Source organism: Coregonus lavaretus, assembly GCF_964263955.1.
Source record: "Coregonus lavaretus genome assembly, contig: HAP1_SCAFFOLD_3315, whole genome shotgun sequence".
Lineage (NCBI taxonomy): Eukaryota > Metazoa > Chordata > Actinopteri > Salmoniformes > Salmonidae > Coregonus > Coregonus lavaretus.
In genome coordinates this window covers 46,582-64,987 of record NW_028157209.1, presented here as the reverse complement: position 1 = coordinate 64,987, position 18,406 = coordinate 46,582, and the positions used below count along the sequence as shown (strand labels likewise).

The 18,406-nt window shown below is 41.1% G+C and overlaps 1 protein-coding gene across 2 annotated transcripts; it reads right to left on the bottom strand.

The window, feature by feature from the left end:
• Window positions 1-2,491: 2,491 nt before the first annotated feature.
• On the bottom strand, window positions 2,492-17,519 carry LOC311125684 (vascular endothelial growth factor A-A-like). 2 transcript variants are annotated; one of them, XM_084199716.1, is made up of 6 exons: window positions 16,750-17,519; window positions 14,396-14,441; window positions 13,707-13,847; window positions 13,223-13,419; window positions 10,255-10,331; window positions 2,492-3,957 (listed from the first exon to the last, which is right to left on the bottom strand). In XM_084199716.1, exons 1-6 carry the CDS (start codon window positions 16,882-16,884, stop codon window positions 3,921-3,923), a joined length of 633 nt encoding a protein of 210 aa, XP_084055842.1. In that variant the 5' UTR covers window positions 16,885-17,519; the 3' UTR covers window positions 2,492-3,920. The 2 variants fall into 2 exon arrangements, with proteins under 2 accessions (XP_084055842.1, XP_084055843.1); XM_084199717.1 differs by lacking the exon at window positions 13,707-13,847 and having other exon boundaries at window positions 2,496-3,957; window positions 16,750-17,514.
• Between the last annotated feature and the right edge of the window lie 887 nt (window positions 17,520-18,406).

Sequence of the window (18,406 nt, the reverse complement as noted above, 5' to 3'; positions counted from 1 at the left end):
CTCATTCAAGGGTTTTTCTTTATTTGTACTATTTTCTACATTGTAGAATAATAGTGAAGACATCAAAACTATGAAATAACACATATGGAATCATGTAGTAACCAAAGAAAAGTGTTAAACAAATCAAAATATATTTTATATTTGAGATTCTTCAAATAGCCACCCTTTGCCTTGATGTCAGCTTTGCACACTCTTGGCATTCTCTCAACCAGCTTCATTAGGTAGTCACCTGGAATGGATTTCAATTAACAGGTGTGCCTTCTTAAAAGTTAATTTGTGGAATTTATTTCCTTCTTAATGCATTTGAGCCAATCAGTTGTGTTGTGACAAGGTAGGGGGTATACAGAAGATAGCCTTATTTGGTAAAAGACCAAGTCCATGTTATGGCAAGAACAGCTCAAATAAGCAAAGAGAAATGACAGTCCATCATTACTTTAAGACAAAGGTCAGTCAATACGGAATATTTCAAGAACTTTGAACGTTTCTTCAAGTGCAGTCGCAAAAACCATCAAGAGCTATGATGAAACTGGCTCTCATGAGGACCGCCACAGGAAAGGAAGACCCAGAGTTACCTCTGCTGCAGAGGATAAGTTCATTAGAGTTACCAGCCTCAGAAATTGCAGCTCAAGTAACAAACACATCTCAACATCAACTGTTCAGAGGAGACTGTGTGAATCAGGCCTTCATGGTCGAATTGCTGCAAAGAAACCACTACTAAAGGACACCAATAAGAAGAGACTTGCTTGGGCCAAGAAACACAAGCAATGGACATTAGACTGGTGGAAATGTGTCCTTTGGTCTGGAGTCCAAATTTGAGATTTTTGGTTCCAAACGCCATGTCTTTGTGAGATGCGGTGTAGGTGAAAAGATGATCTCTGCATGTGTAGTTCCCACCGTAAAGCATGGAGGAGGTGTTATGGTGTGGGGGTGCATTGCTGGTGACACTGTCAGTGATTTATTTAGAATTCAAGGCACACTTAACCAGCATGGCTACCAAAGCATTCTGCACGATACGCCATCCAATCTGGTTTGGGCTTAGTGGGACTATCATTTGTTTTTCAAAAGGACAATGACCCAACACACCTCCAGGATGTGTAAGGGCTATTTTACCAAGAAGGAGAGTGATGGAGTGCTGCTTCAGATGACCTGGCCTCCACAATCCCCCGACCTCAACCAAATTGAGATGGTTTGGGTTGAGTCGGACCGCAGAGTGAAGGAAAATCAGCCAACAAGTGCCCAGCATATGTGGGAACTCCTTCAAGACTGTTGGAAAAGCATTACTGGTGAAGCTGGTTGAGAGAATGCCAAGAGTGTGCAAAGCTGTCATCAAGGCAAAGGGTGGCTATTTGAAGAATATCACATATAAAATGTATTTAGATTTTTTGGTTACTAGTGGATTTGGATAGCATTGACATGAAATCGGTCAAAACACCTCAAAACAAGACTTGGTATCAAGAACAAGATTAAATTAGTCACTTACAATTCCCCACATGGCCGTTTCTTGTCACTGTTGGTAGCTATCTGGCCATCTAGAATCACAACTCACGGACTTCTGACCCATTTAAGCGTGCACATCTTTTTCGTGACGTTGTCAGCTAACCCATCTAGAAGGTTCAGCCTAGTTCTCTTTCAACTAATCTGGGTCAGCAGTCTTGGCTGATTGAACTCAACAAGCTCTCACAGTCTCACTGCAGAATTAGACGTTTTTTGCACTTTTCTCCAAATGTCAAATTTCAAAGTTGCTCCAAACGTCACATTTCAAAGTTAAGGGTTAAGGTTTTGGGTTAAGGTTTTGGATGGGATTAAAATATTACATTTAAGCATTCATTCTGAATGGTTAAATTAAGGGTTAAGTTTTGGGATAGGGTTAAAAATAAAACATGAGGGTCCACCACTGGGATTAAACATGCAACCTTCTGATCCGGAGTCATAGGATGATGAGGGTCCACCACCCCCGTCCACAACACCCTAGCAAAACCCAAGCCTACTTGATGATAATAGCGCCCACTGTTGCCCCTAGTGTCCGGTTTTGAAGGCATTTCCCGATGTCCTTAGGACACGGACAGACGTCCAATTTCGAAGTAAATCTTGAATGATCTGCCTGTTCAACTTGTTTGATATAACAATGAGCTCCAGGTAGTGTATTCACTACCAGCAGATTTAACAGGTGCAGGATATATAACAAAATGTGACAAGAAAGGAACATTTCCGCACAATGATTGGGTGAACCTAGACTAGAGTTAGCTTCCATAGGATGACTGATCCAGCTCATTGATCTTCAGAGGTCTTTTGTACCATCATTAACACCACTGTGACTAACTACCCAGGAGGCTCCTCTCCCAGGGCCTGATTAATGCAGGGGCATTCATGGGCTGAAGCCCAGGGGCCCAAGCCTGTAGGGGGCCCTTGAAGCAGAGCTACATTGAAATGTATACATTTTTTATTTTTTTACTGCAACCTCCAAGAGGCAGATAAAACTTTTTAAAAAAAAAACATTTTTACAGTTAAATTACGTCTTTATTATTAGGCTCATAAAAGAATGTGTGCACTTGCAAGCGCCTGAAAAGGGGAGGGGGGCCCTATAAAATATCTAAGCCCTGTGTCACGCCTGCTCCCGCTTCCCTGCCCTGGCGCTCAAGGGCGCCAGGCTGCCCATCATTACGCACACCTGTCACCATCGTTACGCGCATCTGCGCTCATTGGACTCACCTGGACTCCTTCCCTTTGTTGATTGCCCTTATATATCTGTCTGTTCCCCAGGTTGATCCCTGTGTCTGTATTAATGCTGTTTTGTTCCCCTTGTCCAGACGCTGTTCTTGTTGTGTTATATGTCAGTTTTTTCATTAAATGTTCACAACCTGTACTTGCTTCCTGTCTCCCTGTGTCTGTCCTCACACCCTGGGGCCTATGATTTCTTAATCCAACCCTGCCGTCACCACAGCACGGTCAGGTGTAAAAGTTAAGCAAACAGTAAAGCACGGTAGCATTCAAAACAAGAGTTGAACAACCCCTGGGGCATCTCAGTGTAGAAACATGGTGGCAGGGAGCACTAAAGCCATCAGCCTTCAGACTCATAAATGGTTAAAACAAGGTCGGTCAGATTGGGTCGCAGAAACAAACCCTTATCTATACCGCTGGACATATTACATATAAAACCTAAATACAACCAAAGACCCTGGTAATCCCATAGGTTTAGGCAATAGGAAAACTAGAGAATCATATGTAGAGGGGGGAAAATATTGTAGTACAAGAAATCCACTCTAGCCAGACCCATAAACACACACAAAAAAAAGTTAAAGGGGGTATCTAAAAAGACACATTGAAATCTACACATCACAGGATCTTGTAAAACAGAGTTAAAGACATGAACCCTGAGACATACTTAAAGGCAGGTACAGAGACAGAAGGGTGGATCATAACAGAGGAATGTAAAGAGCAGCATGTGTATATAAAACGACATTAGATGAAAGGAGCAGAGGACATTGACCTCATCAGGTGTCACTTATTCACCTGAGTGAAGCATTCTAGGGGTTTTCCGTGTGTCTCACCTGAGAGCTCAAAGGGTCATGATATTAGAATGGATAAAAGGGATGTGATTATTTGTGAACTTCAGGAAGCTCATTGGATCTGTGCCAACATGGTAGTGTAAGTGATCATTTGATACACTGTTGTATACCGTGTGTAACAACACACATTTTAAGAGAGAAATGCTGAAAATGTGTGAGCACAGGAGAAAGAGCGATAGAGAGAGTGATAGAGAGAGAGAGAGAGAGAGAGAGAGAGAGTGTGTGTGAGAGAGAGAGAGTTTGAGAGCGAGAGGACAGTGAAAGATAGAGGGAGAAAGACAATGCCAAAGAGATGGATAGACAAGAAAATAATAGACATCGCTTCTCAAATCAACACAGAGCAAGAGTCTGTACTCACTTTTCTCTCTGTTCTTTCACTTCTTTCTTTGGCCTGAGAGACAGAAACAAACAACATGACGTTACCTTACAGCCCTTACCTTACTATTAAGCATGCAACTGTTAAGAAAATGACTAAAAACGGTTAAATCCCCTTGGATTGATGAGGAATTGAAACATTGTATGGTTGAGAGGGATGAAGCAAAAGGTATGGCATATAAGTCTAGCAGCACAACAGTTGGGCAAACATACTGAAAATTGAGAAATCATGTGACTAAACTAAATAAAAAGAAGAAGAAACTATACTATGAAACAAAAATAAATGATATAAAGAATGATAGTAAAAAGCTTTGGAGCACCTTAAATGCAATTTTGGGCAAAAAGGCAAACTCGGCTCCATCATTCATTTAATCAGATTCATCACAAAACCCACCAATATTGCCAACTACTTTAGTGATTTTTTAATTGGCAAGAAACGCTGACATTTCACATCTAAGTATATCTGACTAAATTATGAAAGACAAGCATTGTACTTTTGAATTCCGTAAAGTGAGTGTGGAAGAGGTAAAAAAAGTATTGTTGTATATCAACAATGACAACCTGGATGGAAAGTTACTAAGGATATTAGAGGACGATATTGCCAGTCCTATTTGCCATATCTTCAATTTAAGCCTACTAGAAAATGTGTTCCCTCAGGCCTGGCGGGATGCAAAAGTCATTCCGCTACCCAAGAATAGTAAAGCCTCCTTTACTGGCTCAAATAGCCGACGAATCAGCCTGTTAGCAACCCTTAATAAACTTTTGGAAAAAATGGTGTTTGACCAGATAAAATGCTATTTTACAGTAAACAAATTGACTGATGATTGGCTGAGAGAAATTGATGATCAAATGATTGTGGGAGCTGTTTTGTTAGACTCCAGTGCGGCTTTTGACATTATCAATCATAGTCTGTTGGTGGAAAAAACTTGTGTTATGGCTTTACACCCCCTGCTATATTGTGGATAAAGATTTACCTGTCTAACAGAACACAGAGGGTGTTCTTTAACGGAAGCCTCTCCAACATAATCCCGGTAGAATCAGGAATTCCCCAGGGCAGCTGTCTAGGCCCCTTACTTTTTTAAATCTTTACCAACGACATGCCACTGGCTTTGAGTAAAGCCTGTGTGTCTATGTACGCGGATGACTCAACACTATACACGTCAGCTACTACAGCAACTGAAATGACTGCAACACTTAACAAAGAGCTGCAGTTAGTTTCAGAATGGGGGGCAAGGAATAAGTGATTCCTAAATATTTCAAAAATTAAAAGCATTGTATTTGGGGCAAACCATTTACTAAACCCTAAACCTCAACAAAATCCTGTAATGAAAAATGTGGAAATTGAGCAAGTTGAGGTGACTAAACTGCTTGGAGTAACCCTGGATTGTAAACTGTCATGGTCAAAACATATTGATACAACAGTAGCCAAAATGGGGAGAAGTCTGTCCATAATAAAGCGTTGCTCTGCCTTCTTAACAACACTATCAACAAGGCAGGTCCTACAGGCCCTAGTTGTCGCACCTGGACTACTATTCCATTGTGTGGTCAGGTGCCACAAAGTGGAAAAGAGATTGACTTCATCACTCCTTGTTTTTGTAAGAAGTGTTGACAAGCTGAATGTACCAAGCTGTCTGTTTAAACTACTAGCACACAGCTCGGACACACATGCATACCCCACAAAAAATGCCGCCAGAGGTCTCTTCACAATCTCCAAGTCCAGAACAGACTATGGGAGGTGCACAGTACTACATAGAGCAGGGGTGTCAAACGTACGGCCCGTGGGCCGGATCAGGCCCGCAAACGGGTTTAATCCGGCCCGCGAGATGATTTAAAAAAAAATAAAAAAATAAAAAAAATAAACATTTGTAAAGTATAAAAATGCGCTGCAATTTTTCAATAAAATAAACTGCTGTTCCAATTGCGTCCACTGGATGGCGCAATAGCAATTGTGTTAAGCAAGCAAACTGTTTATACCGGGGCAGAGCAAGTAGGTCAAGCACGTGCAGCCAATGAGCTACTTTGTTTTGCCCGCGATATTTATTACGGCTTCTACTTTTAACATTATGTGCTTTGGCACCCTCATTGCCCCAATATGTCTCTGTCAAAAAAGAGAAAAGTGGACGCAGAGTGCAGAGTGTTCCAAGAAAAATGGTCATCCTATTTAATCACGGAATTGAATGGGAAAGCTGTATGTTTGGTGTGTTCACAGCATGTTGCAGTGCTGAAAGAATATAACCTTCGTCGCCACTATGTGAGTCTTCATGCCGACAAATATGACAACTTTCAAGGACAGCGGAGATGAGAGAAGGTGAATGAACTGTTGTCGGATCTGAAGAAACAGCAGTCTGTGTTTACTCACAGCCGAGACATCAGTGACGCTGCAGTGAAAGCTAGCTACCTCATTGCTAATGAAATCGCAGTGGCTTCAAAACCATTTAGTGAGGGTGAATTTGTAAAAACATGCATGATGAAGGCAGCGGAGATTGTGTACCCTGAAAAGCGGCAGGCTTTTGCAAATATCAGCCTGACAAGAAACACAGTTGCAGACAGGATTTCCGATCTTTCAGTGGATTTGGACAGCCAGTTGAAGCAAAAAGTAAAGTCATTTATTGCGTTTTCAGTTGCAATTGATGAAAGCACGGACATTACAGATGTTGCACAACTGGCCATTTTTTCCTCCGCGGAGTTGATGACACATTGACTGTCACCGAGGAGTTTGTGGAGTTGGTGCCGATGACAGATACAACGACAGCAGCTGATATTTTTACCGCACTCGTCGGCGCGCTGGACAGGGTCGGAGTGGACTGGTCCCGCGCTGTCAGCCTGGCTACAGATGGTGCGCCCTCAATGATCGGGAAAAAAGCAGGCGTTGTGACAAAGTTCAGAGAGAAAGTGCAATCTGCAAATGGAGGACGTGATTTTTTGACTTTTCACTGTATTTTGCACCAGGAGGCTTTGTGTTGCAAGTCATTAAAGATGGATAACGTCATGAAGGTGGTCATCCAAACTGTTAATTTCATCCGATCCAGAAGCCTGAATCACCGCCAGTTTGACAGCCTTCTCAGAGAGAAAGACCACATCTATGGCCTGCCATACCACACAGAGGTAAGATGGTTAAGCCGAGGTGCTGTGCTGAGGCGTTTCTTTGATTTACGAGAAGAAATTGAACAGTTCATGGAAGAAAAGGGCAAACCAGTGTTAGAATTTCATTCCGCAGAATGGATGCAGGACCTTGCATTTATGGTGGATGTTACAGAGCACCTGAATAACTTGAACAAACAGCTGCAAGGGCGCAACAAAGTTGTCACGCAGTATTATGACAGCATACGTTCTTTCAAGTTGAAGCTGTCATTGTGGGAGACGCAACTTGCCGGTGGTGATGCAGCTCACTTCCCCTGTCTGAAAAATGTGTGCGCGACCCAACATGTGGCAGACATGAAGCGGTTCAAAGATAAAATAACGGGACTGTTACGGCAGTTTGAGCAACGCTTTCAGATTTATGTTTATATGTTTTTATGTTGATGTGCTATTGTTTTTAATTGATTTTATTTTATTTGTATATTTAACCTATTCTTGACTCTGTGGTTCTTGCACTTGTTTGGGGAACAGGATTTCATTATTTTTATCTACATTTCTGCCTGAGAAATGACACCCTGATATAGTTCTGTGATCTGTGATATACTTCTGTGAATCACTGAGGCATTGTGTGTTTGTGTGTTCTTTGTCCTCAGAACTTTCAAATAACTTGAGGTGTTATGATTAATAGTGATGTTGTGCTTTTGGACACTGTCCTCAGGCTCCAGCTTTATGTTTATATGTTTTTATGTTGATGTGCTATTGTTTTTAATTGTTTTTATTTTATTTGTATATTTAACCTATTCTTGACTCTGTGGTTCTTGCACTTGTTTGGGGAACAGGATTTCATATTATTTTTATCTACATTTCTGCCTGAGAAATGACACCCTGATATAGTTCTGTGATCTGTGATATACTTCTGTGAATCACTGAGGCATTGTGTGTTTGTGTGTTCTTTGTCCTCAGAACTTTCAAATAACTTGAGGTGTTTTATGATTAATAGTGATGTTGTGCTTTTGGACACTGTCCTCAGGCTCCAGCTTTATGTTTATATGTTTTTATGTTGATGTGCTATTGTTTTTAATTGTTTTTATTTTATTTGTATATTTAACCTATTCTTGACTCTGTGGTTCTTGCACTTGTTTGGGGAACAGGATTTCATTATTTTTATCTACATTTCTGCCTGAGAAATGACACCCTGATATAGTTATGTGATCTGTGATATACTTCTGTGAATCACTGAGGCATTGTGTGTTTGTGTGTTCTTTGTCCTCAGAACTTTCAAATAACTTGAGTTGTTATGATTAATAGTGATGTTGTGCTTTTGGACACTGTCCTCAGGCTCCAGCTTTATGTTTATATGTTTTTATGTTGATGTGCTATTGTTTTTAATTGTTTTTATTTTATTTGTATATTTAACCTATTCTTGACTCTGTGGTTCTTGCACTTGTTTGGGGAACAGGATTTCATTATTTTTATCTACATTTCTGCCTGAGAAATGACACCCTGATATAGTTCTGTGATCTGTGAAACAGTTCTGTTAATCACTGAGGCATTGTGTGTTTGTGTGTTCTTTTTCTTTAGAATTTTCAAATAAACTTGACGTGTTTTATGATTAATAGTGATGTTGTGCTTGTACTATTTTGGACACACTGTCCTCAGGCTCCAGCTTTATGTTGTATGTTGATCGTATTAAAACAAAGAAAACAATCTGAAGTTGTTGTTTTTAAGTTATATATATACCATGATTTTTCCGGTCCGGCCCACTTGGGAATAGATTTTCCTCCATGTGGCCCCTGAGCTAAAATGAGTTTGACACCCCTGACATAGAGCCATGACTAAATGGAACTCTATTCCACATCAGGTAACTGATGCAAGCAGTAGAATCAGATTTAAATAACAGGTAAAAATACACCTTATGGAACAGCGGGGACTGTGAAGAGACACACACAAAGGTACATACGCACGCATACGCACACAAGCGCTAGCACACGCACTCTACACACACATACATTGTAATATGGTTTTAAGGTGGTATTATACATGTTGTTTTGTAGATATGTAGTGGTGTAATAATGTTATATGATGTACTGTTTTATCTTTTGTTTTATATGTGATGTAAGTGACTTAATGTGTTTTGACCCCAGGAAGAGTAGCTGCTGCCTTGGTAACAGCTAATGGGGATCCCTAATAAATACAAAATACAGCCCACCGTTTGTTTCTTTGTAAACAGATTCAGATCATCAACAGTGGACAGATAGATATACATAGACAGGGATCAGCTTGGGTGGCCATGTAGCACTCTGCTACTCTAGTGTTTTCCATCCCTGATCCCTAAGTAGTCATGACAAGGATGGCTTTCTCCCTGGCTTATCTCCTTGATTTGTTTTCAAACAACAACAACACACACACACACACACACACACACACAAATACACACTATCTGATAACAATAGCCGATTGTCAAGTCTATTTTGTTGTTCAACTTGACAGCTCATTTCCCTATAACTGATTATGGAGCAACGAATCCTCTGGCTCACAGGTAATCCAGTGGGTACAGGAGGCCAAGAATTGTGAAACGTCACATTTAATTTCACAGTACTCTCAATAGGTTAGGAGAAAACCATGTAAATCTATGCAGTCTACTTATAAACTAGTTAGAGTTGTGAAAACATAGTCATTTACAAAGAGTTTACTAATGGTTAACAAACTATGAATTAATGGTTTATGAGTAGTTTATATGCTGGTTATGAAAATGTGGAAAATTATACACACTGAATGTAGGATAGAAATCTTTATAAAATGTTAAATGAGTAGCTATGGTGTTAAAGGAAAAGCTGATACATGGTTCATACCGTGTCACTTTTCTGTGACCTGCAAAGTGTCTCAGAGTAGGAGTGCTGATCTAGGATCAGTTTTGCCTTAAAATCATCATGAATACGATAATATGTACAGGAGGGATCTGACCCTAAATCAGCACCCCTACTCTTATACGCTTTGTGGATACAGGCCTTGATCAGTGCTCAGTGTGATTGTAGATGGCACCCGGAAGTAGGAACGTACTTTTAGTTATCTAACAGAGACAATCAATATCGCGGTTTACAGTAAATACCCCTGAATTCCTCGTAGAAGACCTCCATATGCCCTGAACTGAGAAGAACACTGGATTAGATAGAAGGTGTGTGTGTGTGTGCGTAACTGCAGCATGTTTACAAAATAATACTTAAACATGTCTTACCTGCATTCACATGCACTGTGTTCTGTAAAACTCATAAAGATATCATTTTGTTGCCTTTGGGGTTTTATTCTTTTTATCTGTGGAAACAAAAACAGGAGAAGACAGAGTCCAATATAGAACGGTCAAACATACTCACACATATAGACTCTCTCCTTTCCCATTTGCTCTCTGACATTATACTCAAATATACAATACGCACATATATTGTTTACACACTTTTATACCATTGCAATGTTGAATACTTGTTTCTGATTGGCTTGAAGGGCATTCTAGAGCGTGCATTATTTCCCTATAATGCACGGTATATTTGCGCGGTAGAATGCAATGGCTATAGTTCATTCTTACATGTTCTATGTTTGAGCTGCTTTTGAAAGCAAAAGTATATTTGAAAACTTTACTGGCATTGTTGAATTTGATTTTCATAATGGCAAGCTAGGACTGATGGTTTGGTTAGCTAAACTAGCAAGTCTGTTTGTTTGGTTACCACGGCAACTACTGTAGCTATCTAGTAAACTTGCTAGCTACTTCAGTGGATGTTGAACACATTTTTACCAGCAAATGAACACATTTCCTGCCGCAAATCCGTTAAATTATAGCCATGGTATAAAAGGGATAATCAACTCGGGGCTCTATGCGTTCTCTGGAAAATAATGCAACTTTGCGTCGTGGAACACACCTTCCATGTCATTCATTATTTTCCATAGAACGCATAGCCCCTTGTTGATTATCCCTTACATATATCATGGCATTGTTGAATACGTTTCTGATTGGCTTGAAGGGCATTCTAGAGCGTGCATTATTTCCCTATAACGCACGGTATATTTGCACGGTAGAATCCAATGGCTATAGTCAGAGATGTGGACTAGAGTTACGTGACTTGGACTCAAGTACTACTCAAGTCACACATTTTGCGACTTAAGATTTGACTTGGCAAAAATAAAAAACACTTGCCACTTGACTTTGACTTGAGCATCTATGACTTGTGACTTAACTTGGACTTGAGCTGTATGACTCCAGAGACTCGATATGTCATCTCGCGCACTATGTAAGCCTATCTGTCCTTCATATCAGAGTGCTGCAGGTTCTGTGCATTCTGTTCTGTGTCTTGAACAATCAGATTCACGGAAATCACAGTTTGCGCAGGCCAGGCACAAAGCACATAATCTAGCAAAGCGCACGCCGCTCCACTGTCCTCCAATATTTATTTAGCAAAAGTGATAACACATCACTACCGACATACACAAGCAAGAACTCTTCACAGAAATGTTGCAGCAGCCTACACCTAAACTGTATAGGAAGAAAACGAGACGATTTCTCAGTCTGATCAACTAGGCTACTGATAACAACTGCAGCCCGCAGCTGCATAGGCTACAGCCAATGCTCCCTGTCCCCTCTCGGCAGGGTTATGTAGCCTATTTATTGCCCATATATTTGTGTTAGGAGAAAATGTGAATGTGATCAAATTTGGTTTAGGCTATATTCAAACTTGGGCTGACTGGCTAGACTACCTTGAACTTTTCAATCCAAAAGTATTAAATGAAATGAATAAAAAATAAACAATACTGATTACATAAATAGACTGTGCGAGTTACTTTTAATTGCAGTTGCATAGGCCTATGCAATGCAAACCTGCATAAAGCAAGCTCAACCCTGTGAGTTCTATTGTCCAATTGCAATGGTTGTGTCTGTGTAAAGGAAAGTCTGGTTTAAAATATAATTAATATTAACAAGTACAAGGTTGCTGCAGTTTGACAGGGTTTCCATCCTCCCGAGGGCCAGGAGTTTTTCCATAATTTCTTTAAAACCCATTTGACCTGTTTAGAGAATATCTGTATACCTAGGTGGCAGGTAGCCTAGTGGATAAGGGTGTTGGGCCAGTAACCGAAAGGTTGATGGTTCAAATCCCTGAGCCAACTAGGTGAAATATCTGTTGGTGTGCCCTTGAGCAAGGCACTTTACCCTAATTACTCTGGATAAGAGCGTCTGCTAAATGACTAAAATGTACATCTGGTCCCATTGCCCATATAAATACCTTTTTACAACTACTAATTAATCACTGTCAGACCCTATAGGGTCCTGATTTATACCTGGTTTGGTTACCAGATTAGCAAAACTCCAGGCCCGAGGCTAAACAATTTGCCCCACTACTCTGGGACCTAGTGCCAGCTGTGCATTAGGCCATTATTGGTCCCAAAAATCGTTGCATTCGGTTTCAAAGACTATGTGGTCGTGGGGGGGAAAGGATGCAGTTCGTAAAACATGTCTGTCCAAAATCACGGATGCATTGCAATTGCAATGAAATTGGCATAAAACACTTAACCATTGACTTGAGGACTCAAACCCAAAATTAGGGATTTTTATTACTTGGAACTTGGATTTGGACTTGAGACTCTAAGATTCAGACTTGAGACTTGCAAAATGGTGACTTGGTCCCATCTCTTGCTAACATGTTCTATCTTTGAGTTGCTTTTGAAAGTAAAAGTATAGATATATGTAAGGGATAATCAACTCGGGCTCTATATGTTCTCTGGAAAATAATGCAACTCCGTGGAAGCTTCCACGTCATTCAATATTTTCCATAGAGCGCATAGCCCCTCGTTGATTATCCCTTACATATATCTACATACATAGACCCACATAACTTGAAACACGCATGTAGCATACGGTATATTGATTGTCAGAAAGAGGCTGGAGAGATTCCTGAAAGGGATACTATAGAATATGAGGATAGGGGGAGGCTAGAGGCTATGGGGTTAAAGGTTAAAGTTTAAGGGCTCTCACCTCCATAGTGATGTTACTGTGTTGTGAGGGGACATGGGAGATAGAGGAATTAACAGAGAGAGAGAAAGAAGTATGGGGTTAAGGGTTTCACCTCAATTATGTTATAAATGACATTTTGGGGAGGTTTCCAGTCTAAATGTAAGAGGTAAGGGGTTAAACAGTCAAAGGTCAGGGGTCAGTCTCTCACCTCCATGGTGACGTTATGTGTGGAGGTTGGAGTACACTGTAGCATCTCGTCATTGCAGCAGCCTGCGCAGCGTGTCAGCACCACACAGGACGGGATGAAGATGTGTTCTACCTCCTCTGGGTACTCCTGTGCGATCTCTACCAGCAGCTCCCTGGGCTGACACAGGCTCTTATTGTACACCTCCATGAAGGATATCACTGAGGAGAGACATACACACACATTTAGTATACCAAGAACCCATACACACATACTGTAAATAATCAACAAACACAAACACAGGGCTGCTTTGGCAAGATCACACATGCATATTACAAAATATACATCTACCACATTAACTTCCCTTCAACAACCAGCATCTCCCACCGGGATCACCCATACAAAAATGTATGCACGCATTACTGTAAGTCGCTATAGATAAAAGCGTCTACTACAGTACATGCCATATGTACATTATATTGTATATTTTATTATTATATTATCTCACCCATCAAGGTGTCTCTCTCCTTTCCTCTCACACTGTGGCTCTGGTATGCTTCTGTACTGACTCCCTCTTTCTCTCCCTCTCTCAGCCCCACAAAGCTTGGTACCTTCTGCACTGAAGCACTAAAAACATTGTAGCCTGGGGCTGCACATGTTGAGAAAGACATTGAGATACCACAGACAGACAACAACTCTGATTCCTCTTGGAGAGTAAGGGAGAAATGGGAAATCATAGCACACCCCCTGCAGTGTCCTATACCAGCCAAACCAAACATAGTATGAAACAATATCACATATAACATTCAGCTTCTGATCGAGAGCAGCTCCTTTCCAAATATATTGTGCAACTTATGCTTGTGTAAAGAAGCCAAGAGGGCCAGAGACTAAATTCCATTCTATAAAAATCCTGTTAACATAACATTTCCCTATCTTAACCTCACACAATATTTCAAATGGAATTCGTGGAGATTATAAGTGAAAATTGACAACATTCTGGTTGAAATGTGTTACTATGGCTTCAATGTTGGAGCCTATTCGTCCAACCTGAGGACCTAGTGCAGTTACGCTTCAGTCCACCAGGCGGTGTGGATCTCCCTGTGCTCTCAATGTGAACCACACAAACCCCGTTTCATTGGCAGTTTGCCTTCGAGGGAGCCCAATGAAAACCCTTTTCCCACGGTGCCTTACACCTACCGCCGTCATGCGAAATCCTCCATCCTTCTTTCGGTATGTGGGCACTCTGCACGGGAGAAAGGAAAAGGGGCACACAAATTGGAGGTTAGATTGTAGCCTTACATTTAAGAATGTCATATTACAGTGCAGTTCACATTGACTAAATTGTAACCGAAGAGGCTACGTGGCGCAGACACGATATGACATTGGCCGCTGTCAAATATCAACTGGTTTGTTTGTTTTGTTTCAAAGCCAAGGCCTACATTGTCGTTCACTGTGAAGATTGAATTAGTTGTACGCCTGTTTGCAAATGTAACCATTTAATTCTCTATGCGAGTGTAGGCTACGCAACTCAACAGACCACACTTGTTAATTGTTGCTACAATGACCCGCATCCAGCCCACAGTTTGCGACATTTCTCCATGGGGGGATTTCTGTCAGCAGTCCTGCCACAGTGGTTGGCATCTATCCACTTATATGCAAGCAAGTACGTACACAGGCACGCACGCACACACACACCATCATCATCATCATCATCATCATCATCATCATCATCATCATCATCATCATCATCATCACACACACACACACTCGTGCAATTGCTGCCCAGGATTGCGTGAGGCCGGGAGATGCATTACCAAGTGGCTTTCACTGAGGACTACGGAGTTTAGTCGGAACAATGCAAGCGCATAATATCAACCTCAACTGTGACCGCTGCTACCAATTCTCAGTCTCACATCGGAATTACACATTCATCCATGTTTCTTAAACATCAAATTTCAAAGTTGTTCCAAACGTCAAATTTCAAAGTGTTTAAGGATAAGTTTAGGCATTAACTCCAAATGTTTAAGGTTAGGGTTAAGTTCAGGCATTAACTCCACATTCTTAAGGTTAGGCATTAACTCCGAATGTTTAAGGTAAGGTTAAGGTTTGGAATATGCTTAAAGCAAAAAAATCAAAAACAACTTTCAATCGCTGGATTCGAACTTGCAATCTTTGGAATCAGAGGCAGATGCCCATCCACAATCCCCATCCACAACACTGAAACCTACTTGAAGGTAACAGCGCTCACTGTTGCCCCTAGTGGCCAGTTTCCACGTCATTTCCCGACTTCCTCAGACATGGATGGACGTCGAATACTGACTTATATCACGGGTGACTTGGCTGGACCATTTTCACCCCAGCCTGAAAAGTAAAATAGACCCGTCGTTTCTTTTCAGGTAGCAGCAGTCCCCGCCCCTTGGGTGGTGTGAGGGTCTGGCGATTGGGACTTATGAGAGCCGCAACACCTCAAAGGCTCTTATTGATGTCGTTTTTAATGATATTACTAATTACGACCACTAATAGTCCCCTGTAGCTCAATTGGTAGAGCATGGCGCTTGTAACGCCAGGGTAGTGGGTTCGATCCCCGGGACCACCCATACGTAAAAAATTTATGCGCACATGACTGTAAGTCACTTTGGATAAAAGCGTCTGCTAAATGGCATATTATATTATATTATTACTTGCGACAGCAGCAGAAGCTTTGACTCTACATGGTTGATTATTAGAGCTCGTTTAATAACAAACGCTTGACAGGTCTCATGGGGTGTTCACGGGTTGACTGATGAGGGGGTGCGGGAGAGAGAGGTGGGCTGAGAAAGTATAGGCCAATTCGATATAATTCAGGAGTAACCTATTCAGTCCTGTGTCTCCTTTTGAGGTATATTGGGTTTTTTTTGTGGTTTTTTTTCCTAAACTTTTGCTCAAGGGTTATGTGGAGGCTTCAAAATCTTGATTAATGATTTGCAAACCAGCATAGGCCTACGTCAAAGTCTACATTTTAAAGCGTTAAAGTAATTTTAAATCCTTAATAAAATATGAAGCCAATGCACTATTTTTCAGAAATGTTCATTTAAAATGTGGGTGGGTAGTGGACTTGTGGTATTCTGATAGTGCCGACTAAAATTAAGCTATAGGATCGAGTGTGCAGGCTGCGAACCTGCTGCCATATCTTTGCAAATTCAAAATGCCGCTGCGCCTTTAAAGCGTAATAATATCGCCAAGGTGGTTCTGAGCAGGCCCGCAATCACCAGTCTAGACTCTAAAGTTCATAACATTCGTTAAAAAACATTACATAGGCCTATTCCACCTCTGTGAACGACAAACGCACCACAGCAGAGAGTAAATACATTAAATTGGAGCAGTGTCAGATTAGCGTAATTGCTATTTAAATATATCCGAATCCACGAAACATTGTGAGGTTGTTAAAACATGAGCAATGACCTATCAAGGGGAGCGACAAGGACAACCTACACTTGACCATGTTTCACAAATATAATACATTTCTTGACGTCCATTTAGAGACCCTGGGTCTGTTATGACACATTATTTACCTTGACAGCTGACAAATACAGAAGCGTCAGGAGAAATAAGGTTATCAAACTGTCAACAAAGTTCATGATTGAAATTCCAAATGCAAATGTCGATTTAAAATCCATGCGGTCGTCTTGCGATTTCTTCCAAAGCATTTGTGAATTTTAAAACAGTAGGTTAATAACAAAGTGTAAGAACTGTTAGAACTTCTGTTAAAGGGGGACGGGGGGTTGTAGTGGCGTCAAATCCATTTTGGTCCCACGGTCGGAGCAGGCAAGACACCTGAGCAAAAATCCCTTGAGCATAGCGACCTTCAACTGTTGCCAATAATTTTCAAGATATCCAGAAATATGAAAATCCAGGATGCGTATCTTCTCACATTGTTCTGAAGTAGACCTTTATTTTTTTCAAATAAAATTGCAATCCACATTACAGAAGTAATTCCATAGGTCTACTTTGTGTACCAGGCGTCTCCAAATGCGTGTCCATTGGAAAAGGAGAAAATGCGATTACAGAAATTTCCACTCCTATCTCAACCCCAGAATTGTGCTTACAATAACACTCAAAGAATCCACTCTGTTATATGCGATCTGTCAAAACTTCCAACCATGACATGAACTGCGGTTTAATTTCGCTTTCTGCTCGTTCTCCCGGTTTGAATGATCCCAGCTCTCCTCTACCCTACTGTCGTTAACACATCACCGTAAAATAGTTTTGGAGGTCTACAACTTCTCCCCGTGGTTCTGTCTCTCGAGCCGCGAATATACTGTCGAATTGTCGTGTGCACGAAGGGATTGGAAGCCCCGGGTCAAAATTTCAATTGCTTTGGCTACTCCTCGGGTCCTCTCTCCTCGCCTCCTTCTCAAACCCCATTGGATTAGAAAGCCAGAGGTCCCGCCTCTCTGACCTTCTCTTCAAATGGTTTTTGAGAAGGAGGCGAGGAGCGAGGAGAGGACGCAAGGAGTTCAAAATTGAGAAAAGTCCCGAAAGTCGTTCATTGGCTAAAGGGAGGGGTGGGCGTGGTTACTCAATCTTGACAGAATTGTGAGGTCAGATCGCAGTGCTCTGATACTGACCGATTGGGCAGTGAGGTTCATCAATCAAACCTTGACAATGGCCATGTGGATCAAATCCGTAATGTATCATGGGTAAATTGAGACTGACTGACTAATAAATAACAATGAGTAGTTATTTATGATGCAAGGTTCTTTGTAGATCAGTCAGTCTGGCTGCAATGTCGAACAAGACCTTTGATCATAGGCTACACTTGGGAAAGCATACAGTGGGGAAAAAAGTATTTAGTCAGCCACCAATTGTGCAAGTTCTCCCACTTAAAAAGATGAGAGAGGTCTGTAATTTTCATCATAGGTACACGTCAACTATGACAGACAAATTGAGGGAAAAAAATCAAAAATATCACATTGTAGGATTTTTAATGAATTTATTTGCAAATTATGGTGGAAAATAAGTATTTGGTCACCTACAAACAAGCAAGATTTCTGGCTCTCACAGACCTGTAACTTCTTCTTTAAGAGGCTCCTCTGTCCTCCACTCGTTACCTGTATTAATGGCACCTGTTTGAACTTGTTATCAGTATTAAAGACACCTGTCCACAACCTCAAACAGTCACACTCCAAACTCCACTATGGCCAAGACCAAAGAGCTGTCAAAGGACAC

Bases quoted from the DNA above. Each gene is read 5' to 3' on its own strand.
- LOC311125684 (XM_084199716.1), bottom strand. From the start codon at position 16,884: ATGCTTTGGAAGAAATCGCAAGACGACCGCATGGATTTTAAATCGACA. The intron at 13,420-13,706 runs GTGAGATAATAT...GTCTCTCCTCAG, and splicing joins GGAGAGAGACACCTTGATGG to TGATATCCTTCATGGAGGTG. The intron at 10,332-13,222 runs GTGAGAGACTGA...TTGTTTCCACAG, and splicing joins CACATAACGTCACCATGGAG to ATAAAAAGAATAAAACCCCA.